Consider the following 10,445-nt stretch of genomic DNA (forward strand, 5'->3'; position numbering starts at 1 on the left):
ACTAGTAACCATGTTCTTGAGGTATACAGTTATCTATGCACTACAACAGAAGGGGTTTTTTTGCAGCGCACCCTTTCTCAACGCCAGAAAATTGTTGCTACAGGTCACCTATTGCGACGCCTTAACGTCACATGTGTAAGAAGAGCTAGCCTCTACGTCACTTCCGTAGGGAGAGCCGATTCTTGCAGAGCACAGTAAATTAGATGGGGCATGTTCTTCTGAATTATCTCCAATGAATAAAGAACCTGTTGACATGTACAAATAACATCCGATCCAGTCCTCGGCATCTAAACAATAGGACTCTTGCTGTTATGATATTACCCCCTGCCCCTCTTTATTTGTTTTTCTACAAATATGCAATATAATTCTTGTAATGTTACGACGGTGTCATATAACATATACATTTAGTTTATAAATCTACAGCAATGTGCAAATATTGATGATCTAAAAATAATCTCTACATGGGTGGTGGTGGAGTTGTTCTTTTTCCAATCGTCTTTTTCCTCTTCACCGGAGAAGAGCATGAATTGCCACCCACTGCACGAACTCAAGCATCAATATGCTACAAAATCATGCAACAGATACGAGTTCCCAAACCTGTACTGTTGGTTATCAGGATCCATGCAATCAATATCTACATTATGAGGTTCCACAGAAGCGACTGCACTGTAAATGTCGTTGGGAATCTTATGACGGGTTGCGTCTGATATGGTACCATCAAGATGTTGTAATCCCAATTTGAGGGATACGCCACCGTGGCTGCCCAACGTTTCCAACCCTGCCACTTTGTATGCATTGGAAGCGAAGCTCTTATCAGGACTTCCACTGGATTGAAATGGTGTGTCCTGGGGAAGACTACAGCCTGCCATAATGGATGTTTGTTCTTCTATTAATTTCATTCCACCAAAGTCCGTCTCCGTTTTTCCGTGACCCTTATCCTGGAAACAGTCTCCTGATGCTTGCTCGGACATCTCTACGATGTAAACAAGATCAGATTTTGAGTCATGAAACTGACCACTATTGCGTTTTTCACTGGTTGTAGAGTTCCCATAGTGCTGCAAAACCTCTTCCATATCCTTGGAGGCCTTAATGCCATCACTTGCTGCTTTGGGTGCATAGTCAGATGAATTTTTTTGGTTCAATTCGGAGTCACCAATTTCTTCTTTGTATATATCCTCGATCATGGGCTTCCACAGACGCACTCGTGCATTTATAAACCAATTCGAAACCTGAGCCAAATGAAAATGATCAATATAACACGGACACAATGAAAATGAGCCAAATGAAAATGAAAAAATGGTGTTAACTATTATGATATTGAAGGGTTTGGCACCCAGCACCTAGATGACACGGACACAATATAACATTTTGGAAGGTGTAGTTCAACAGGATGCAGCATCCAATTTTTAGAGCATTAGCTACTGTACTAAATCTGTGAAGTTATGCATAATATCAGAAGTAATTTGGCCTCTATGTAGTAGAAAACAATGGTAAGCTCCTACACTAGTCTATATACTGTAGGTGAGAGTTTTTTTGAATGTTCTTGAATTCCTCTTTACCTGGCCTCTGGTCAGACCTGTCTGCCTTGCCAACACCATCTTATCAGTTTCCTTTGGATAACTGTTGAAAATTAATTCAGAGAAGAGTTAAGAGTTTCTTGAAGTTACTGATTAAGTAAATCCAAAAAATAAAATAGAAGGAATGAGAGGTTTACGGATGGAGGAAATGCTCAAACAGCCAAGCCCTCAGGATAGAGACAGAGGTTTCAGGCAGGCCTCTTTGTGGCCTCCAAGCATGTTGTTGCATCATACCAAGCTGCTGAAGAGCCCTATGCTGCCTGAGTTTCTGTTCCACAAAGCGGAGGCGGGATATTCCAATCTCCTTACTGTTTCCTGCAGTCTCTTCCTCTCCAAGGGTACTTCGTATTGCTTTAATCTGGCCGCTCATTGCATCTCGTACATGGCGGAAGCGGCGGGATATCGTCTGTAAAGCAAGTTTTGTATATGGTCTTGAAGCCCCACTTCCTGCTATTCCATCAAAATATGATGCTACAATCTGCATCTGATGGTAATACTGTTTATATTTTCTATCAACCTGCAGAAAGAATGAGTAAAACTCTCAAAGAAAAGAAGTATATATAACTCGATCTTAACTTTAGAATGCAACAACAGTTGAATAACTCAAGTTTGACGTGAATGAACCATGTCAATCCAACTGATAATTGAACTACTTTCACTGAAAAGATTACAGGAAATAGCATCTGTCATCACAAGTGATACAGCTGACTTCTTTCCTCGAACTTTTGAAAAAATATAGTCGCATTATCAAACCAAGGCATACTAAACAAAATAGCAACTCTCCAACGTTTAAGGCACCCTGTATGTTGTAGATCCATATCTCAACAGGTACAAATCTCTTTCTCACATAGTTACCTGGATGCTAGCTTGGAGGTTACAGTTTCAGCCACCTTGTACCTGATGAAGCAATTTTATTTGCAATACTTACCGGTCGACTTTGCATCTTATTTCTCCTCACCAGGAGCAGAAGTAGTTTGTGGTTAATGATGAATAAGATCACTGAATACATATTTGGTAGGAGAACTTATGAAGCATATACTATCTCCGCTAGGCAAGTCAACATCGTATAATACATCTCAGACTAAAATAACATGGAGAGCACAGATGAGTTATGATGAAATATTATTACTCTCATTTTGTACTACACTTTCAAGATAACTCAATTCAAGTGAGCATTCCAGAGTCGGGATGAAACAGAATAACAAATGGTTCCTAATAACAGCAATAACACTAAATAACTCTGCAAGACGAAACAGTCAGTCTCATCTTAGAATGAGTGAGAGAAAAGTAACCTTTGTGATCTATAACAGGCACAATCCTAATATGCAAGAAGGAAATCTAAGTTTATAAGTCTTCTGGAGGATTGAGCATTTTCATTATATTAAAATACCTGGATAGAGTAATGCAACATTAAACAGCGGTATAAACAGAGTATTTATTACAGTGGTATAAATAACATGCAACAGTAACCTCTATGATAACTATTGCTTCCTAAAGTGTAAGTGTATAACTATGGTCCAATGATGCCACTGTTCGAAATACAATCAACACTAAAGCACTACTACCACTTTATACTACAGAAGCAAGGCTTACAACAACGAGCATGCTATTTTTTTTATATTTATACTTAAGATTACACACGCTTGAAACAGAAAAACCATGTTACACAGTTCAAGACAAACATCAATAGTTTTCTTATATAAAGGGGTAACTAAATAAATAGGCATATTATTGACGATACTTTGGAGAAGATTTACTAATGTGTCAATGGATAGATAGCTAACAAGTAAGAATTTGACATCAATTAAAGACAGTCGTACAAATCCAAAGGAATACTGATATATTACAGGAAAGTCATTGTGTAACTTACCTCATCTAGCATGGATGAAATCTCTGTGATCTTATTCTGCAAATCCTGGCTTTTAGAAGTTGATCCACTAGGCGGTGTTTTTGACTCTTCACTGTTTTGAAGGTTTCTTATTGTAGGAAGCAACATACCACCTTCTTTACGATCTCCATCACTATCTTTGGAGACTTTTATACCAAACCCCAAGCTTTGGAGCTTGTCAGAGGCCTGTTTTGAATCCTTTTGGACATCGACGACTTCATTAAGTAACTGTTGTGCCAGTATGAGGTATTTGGAGTTGAGAATGATTCTTGAAAGACCAGATAGCCTGTTTGAAACCATGCCTTTTAGCCCCGACTCCCCTTTTATTAAACCATGATTTTCTACATCAAAACCAGGTGGCAAATATCCAGCTTTTCCAGGTTGTCCACTTTCAGAAATTTCATCAACTTGGCATGAGCCTACTCCATTGCTACCATCTCGTGAAATATACGGATATGAATTTGAGATGAAAGAAAGGCCGAAGTTAAGACTCTGGTACTGGAACAAAGACACTGGAATGGCAGTTGGTATCTGTGTGCTCAGGCTCAGGGACAACCCTTCTCCCTGTAAGTTCTGTCCTCTGTATAGAGTCTCTAGCTGCGTTGACAGGCCCGTTTGGGAATCCTCAGTAATGGAGCTGTCTACGTGCTTGCCAATGGATGGCGTGTCCGTGGAGCTACTCATAGGTTGCATGAATGACATCTCATTTCTGCAATCTCTCCACCGCTCATATGGAACCCCTTCAATATGTGAACCAATGAGGTGTGGTACGTTATCTCGCACAGGCAGGGTTGAATGCGAACCCCCTCTAAATGGAATTTCGCCACAGTTAAGCTGTAGCTGAAAATTTTCAGGCGTGCTATCTGAGTAGGAGGCAGCAGAAGATGGCTGGTTCAGGTACGTCATCATGGTACCAGGTAGAACATGTCCCTCAACATATGGCACATGCAAGGGATCCCTTGAAGAAATCACTGGCATGACGTTTCTTTGGTTACTTAAACTTGAGTAATAAGTAGCCATCTTTCCTTCCTAATCCAACATAGAATTTATATTGTAGGAAACAGAGACGGGTGATAATATATTAACAGCATTTCATGCAGACAGAACCGTTGCTCCAGGGACTGATAACATTCAAGGAAAAGGTAATTAGATTTAAGTAACAGTACACATACCAAATTAAAAAGTCAAGAATTTCAAATCCCATCGAACATGCTTACACCCAACTTGTTACACATTACAAGCAATTTTATATTGAAAATAACAACAGTATCCATGTCTATCTTCATGACTATTACAGGTGACTTTCAAAGAAGATGCTACAATCGACGTACTCAAAATTATTAACACCGTTTAATCAGATTTTAACAAAAACATCACTACTGAAACTCTTGTACGATTTGTACCTTCTTATATTTTCGTTATACGATGAGATGAACGTGTGATGAACATCAGCAGAGGAAATCCCCATATCCTTTTTACTTCTTTGTAGGCAACACAAATTCTAGCTCGCAACAGTAGGTGGGACTGGGGACTGGGGACTAGAAAAATTATAAGCTATATTTATAAATCACAGAAATCCAAAACTATTAATTCAACCCAAATCCAAATTAACCCAAAAGCGGTGCAAAGCATAATTCCCCAAATGAAAAACTCAGAATCAGAGTATAAACCCAGAACTCCAACACCCAGAATCAAATTCAGCAAAAGCAGAGAGATCAAACAACCAATCCCAAGTACATGGAAACACAGAAGGACTATAATCATAGAAAGACAAAACTCAACTTTATTGTATTATCTGATCACCATCATCAACAACATGCATCAAAACCCACATCATAAAACACTTTTTCATTCAATAAAAACACAATAACACAGTAGAAAAACAGGAACCAAAGTTGAAAGTACCTGAAATCCTGACAGTGTGAGAAGAAATAGAACTGAGAAACTCAAGGCCACGTACAATCAATCTTCTGACACTTAAGAATCCCCACAATGGACACTACAACAACAGCAACCCCTTTTCATAGAAAGCAAATCAACATAACAGAAATAACTGACTACCTCTATCTCTGCCACGTGGTAAAAGACTAACAACCATCACCATCACCATGAAAGCTTTCTCTATCAGTCTTTAACTCTTAACTCTACAATCCCAAGAACGAAGCCAATACCATATCATTCATGCATTCCCTATGTTATGTAATTTTCTTTTTGTTTCTTGTTGTTGGTAGTCTTGTTGGTGTCAGTGTTGTTGTTGTTGCTGTTGCTGTGCTGGTATTGCTGTTGGGCTTAAGGTGTTAAAGTTTTTCTAACTACCAGTAGGTGGACCTATAAACTATAAACCCTCTCTTAAACCCTTAGCTTCCTCATTCTTCATTTCTATAATTGTTTCTCTCTTCTTCTACTTAAGATGTTGTTAACGTTTGAAAATAATGCAAAGTATGCAACCATATAGATAAAGACCCATTTGAATATTACATATCTTATCTCTAATGATGATGATTATGACGTTAATCAACTAACTAATTACTTTGTCCATTCATTTAGTGACTTGTGTTTTTGTAGTTCAAAGTTTGGAACCTCTTTCTTTATTTTATTTGGTTGTTTTGGCTGATACAAGCAAGAGTTTGTATTTGTCAATTGGAGTAGAATATTGAGTGCTGGTGGTATTTTTCAAACAAGAACGAAAAATATATTTGTTGCAGCTAGCATCAATAGTTTTTTATATGATCACATTATCTGATGGTTTGGATAAATACTTCTACTCATTGATTTGAGATTTGTTCTCACTTTCGATGCAATACTACTAATATTATATATCTTACTTAAAAGTTGGGACACAGTTAAAATCAACCATTCACTTTGGAAGAGCAGAGTTCCCCAGCTTATGGTTAGCCCATTTAGCTAGTGAATCATTTAGCTAGTGAATCATCCATTAAAAGACCTACTTAACCGCTTCCATTTTTACTTCATTAGCATCCTGAGCTCTAAACCTTCTGACAGCAGCTCCTACAATGCACCCTTCACTGTTGCAAGCTATAGATCCAACTCCAGCACACCCAGTTTCCTTAATGAAAGAGGCATCAAATCTTATTACTGTAAGTACCCTCCGTTCTCAAACATATCACTACAACACATGTATCCACACACCAGGTAGTATCTTCACAGCTCGTACATCACCAGGTCGTACTACGCCACCAAGGCGTAACAACAACCCAAACTTAGGTCGTCCCAAATATCAAACACAGCCATATATAGAAGCAAATGATCTACCACGATCCTGAAGCTCAGTCAACGCACCAATCAAAGAGACATTTACTTTGTAACATCAGAAGTAATGACGAATCATCAAGATAGCACAAAATATGGATCTACACTTGACAACGGCCTGGAGCAAATAAGAAAAGTCAGCTCAAATATCTATAAGTAGAGAGAGATGAACTACGTAAGGCTTGATTCAAGTTAACCCAAGAAACATAATACGTAGGCAACTTTTATCCCAAGAAAGGGTGCAGCAATTCCCTATCAAACACAACATCAGGTCGTAGGTACAAAATCCACACCTCTACATTAGCACTGTCTGCCAGTTCATTTTCTTGAGAAAAACACCCACACTATTTTCTCAAGCCCACGAAACTAGTTAGAAAACCACCATGGAAGCACAACTACAAGCTCTAGTAGATCAAGTCAAGTTTCTCCACGAATCATTTACCACGATCCAGCAAGAAAACCAAGCTATGAGTGAGCAAACCACTTCCAACACTAACAACATGACTCCAGACGCCATCGACAACAATGCGGTCACAACCCTTACTACAACCACTAATCAACACCTCGATGACCTCACCTAACGGCTGGAGAAATTAGGTGAAAAAGCCAGTGCAGCCCAGATCGTTCAGAAGATGTTCTAGTCATACAAGGCGTCACCATTCACCACAGAAGTTAGGGACAAGCAGCCTCCCACTCACTTTATCCAGCCAAAGTTCCTGTTGTATGACGGCAGCTCATGTCCAAGCCAACACATAACTCATTTCAGCCAAATCCTGGCGCTCTACAGTGCTCCAGACTTTGACTACCTCAAATGCAAACTCTTTCCAGCCAGCTTGAAGGACGAAGCATTGGACTGGTTCTACACGCTAACTCCTGATTCAATCCACAACTTTGACAAGCTGGTTGAGACGTTCGCAGCAGAGTTCGTCCACAACAGGAAGAAATAAGACGAACTAGACTCCTTGTTCTAGCTAAAGCAAGCACACGGGGAGACTATTCACGCTTTCCTAGGACATTTCAAAAAGAAACTCCTATTAATGGAGCCAAGCCTCAAGGACAGCTTCGCAATCTCTGCATTCACCAACTCCCTCCTAGACGACTCCGACCTAGCAGGGTCTCTCATGCGCAACAAGCCAGAACGCCTAGACGACCTGTACCACAGAGTCGACAAGTACATGAAGTACCAAGAATGGATGGCCCAACGTAAAGGCAAAGAAGTCCTCACAGTCAGCAATAAATGGGGACCCAAATAAAGCAACCAGTACTCAGGCAACAACAAGGGCACTAACTCCCACAAGCCATCGTACACCAAAAGAGAATTATCTAACTTCTCCATGATGCCAAGCCATATCCTAAAGAAGATATATACAACATCTTAATTCAAACCAAACATCAACAAGGTGATCGCAATATCAGGACGTCTATACCGCCACTTTCACAAACTCCACCACTATGACACCGATGAATGTTGGAGCCTCAAGCATTACCTCCAAGACTTAGTCGAAGAGGGAAAATTGAAAGAGTTCCTGCCAGAAAGCGACCTCATGTATAAACTGAATGCCAACCTCAACAGAAGCAGGAGTCATAGTCATGAACGACTTGCTCGCAGAAGGAGCAGAAACAGAACAACCCGACAATCTAAATCTCTAGGTCAGTTAAGGCACAACAGAAGACATCATTCCTCCGATCACGATGAAAAAAAAGTAATCAACATGATTACAGACATCTCCAGCAACGAGACCTTCGGTCGTGAAAAGCGCAGGCACGTAGGAACACTGCAAGAAATCTACCACCTATCCCACAAAGCTAAAGTGATCACTCCTGCCAGCGCTCAGTCTACGACCGCAATAGCATTCACCGAGGAAGATCTTGACAAGGTGTGCCTACCCCATAATGATGCTCTAGTAGTGCACATCAAGATCAACAGATGAATAGTCAAGCGGGTCCTAATCGATCCAGGCAGCTCCTGCGACATCTTTTTCTACCAAACCTACAAGGATATGCACCTGCCAGACTCGATGATGATAGAGTCAAATGCGCCACTCTACGGGTTCAATGGAGACCGCACAGATGCCATTGGAGACATCATCCTACCAGTCTCCATTGGAGAAAAAGATGACATGGTGAAGACATCAACACGCTTTAGTGTGATTGATGTCAAGTCATCATACACTGCCATCTTAGGACACAGGTGGATTCACAAGATCCAAGTAGTTCCATCAACCTCACACCAAGTCCTGCGGTTCCCAGGACCCCGAGGAATCATGGAGCTCAAAAGTAACCAACTAGAAGCTCATCGATGCAATCAAGTCAGCACAACAACCAAGGCCAAAACTCATGTTATCCAGACAAAAAACATCCCAAAGCTGCGAGATCCTCAAACTTCTAGCCCTCCAGCATCAGCAACAGACAAGCTCAAGGAAAAACAAGCACAAGTCAAACCTGGAGAGAAAGTCAATTTGGGCACAAATGATGACTCAAAATTTGTTTGTGTACGGGCTGATTTAGACCCCAAGCTTAAAGAGCAACTTGTCAATTTTCTATCTCTCAATAAAGATGTTTTTGCTTTGTCGTATATCGATATGCTAGGAATCGACCCTTAGGTCGTTTGCCACAAATTAAATGTAGATCCAACTATAAAGCCTATCAAACAACAACCTAGGAAACTTGCACTCAAATTTAAAAAATACATCAATGAAGAGATAGAAAAGCTCAAAAAGGTTGGATTCATCAGAGAGGTCGAGTACCCGACCTGGTTAGCTAACATTGTAGCCGTTCCTAAGAAAAATGGCTAGGTATGACTCTGCATAGACTTCACCAACGTCAACAAGCATTGCCCAAAGGGCAACTTCCCCCTGCCTAGGATTGACATACTGGTAGATCAAACTTGCGGTCATGAACTGCTATCATTTGTGGACGCATATAGTGGATACAACCAGATACCACTTGCAGAAGAAGACCAGGAAAAAACGTCATTCATAACCAAACAAGGAACGTTCTGCTACAATATCCTACCGTTCGACTTGAAGAACGCCGGTGCAACCTACCAAAGACTTGTCACAAAAATGTTCAAAGACTTGCTGGGCGACACTATGGAAGTTTATAAATGACATGGTAGTCAAAAGCGCAAAGGCGGGCGATCACATTTCTCACCTGCAAGAAGCCTTTGAAAGATTGTGCCAAAACAAGATGAAGCTCAATCCAGCACAATGTGTATTTGGGGTAGCCTCAGGGAAATTCTTAGGGTACCTCGTCTTACAAAGACGCATTGTAGCAAACCCAGAACAAATACAAGCTCTCCTTGAAATGCCAGATCCAACTTCCTAACAACAAATTCACAAGCTATCTGGTATGGTTTCAGCCTTCAACAGATTCATCTCACGTGCATCTGACAAATGCAGACCATTCTTGAAAATACTAAAGAAGGGCGCAACATTCACATGGATAGACGAATGCCACAAAGTATTCAACGACCTGAAGGCTTACATATCAACTCCGCCTGTCCTATCTAAACCAAATGAAGGAAAGACACTGGGGCTTTATGTCATAGCATAAATTTCTAAACAATTACAAAGTGAATATTTGAAATATAAATATCTCAAACATCACTATGTTCAATTGTCTAAAACCTAGCCTATATCGGGGTGGATACAACATATACAAACACCTTAAAAGCCATATCATATAAGAATCAAATTTAAAAAAATAAT

General features: G+C 40.2%; 1 protein-coding gene across 1 annotated transcript; it reads right to left on the reverse strand.

Annotated features, from left to right (window-relative positions):
* Positions 1 to 309: 309 nt before the first annotated feature.
* On the reverse strand, positions 310 to 5,995 carry LOC147515068 (BEL1-like homeodomain protein 7). Its single transcript, XM_086585915.1, has 5 exons — positions 5,371 to 5,995; positions 3,448 to 4,586; positions 1,715 to 2,094; positions 1,560 to 1,620; positions 310 to 1,229 (listed from the first exon to the last, which is right to left on the reverse strand). The coding sequence occupies exons 2-5, from the start codon at positions 4,483 to 4,485 to the stop codon at positions 555 to 557; spliced, it is 2,154 nt and encodes a 717-aa protein (XP_086442041.1). The 5' UTR covers positions 4,486 to 4,586; positions 5,371 to 5,995; the 3' UTR covers positions 310 to 554.
* Positions 5,996 to 10,445: the final 4,450 nt, after the last annotated feature.

The sequence above is a fragment of the Coptis chinensis genome, chromosome 2 (assembly GCF_015680905.1).
Source record: "Coptis chinensis isolate HL-2020 chromosome 2, ASM1568090v1, whole genome shotgun sequence".
Taxonomy (NCBI): Eukaryota; Viridiplantae; Streptophyta; class Magnoliopsida; order Ranunculales; family Ranunculaceae; genus Coptis; species Coptis chinensis.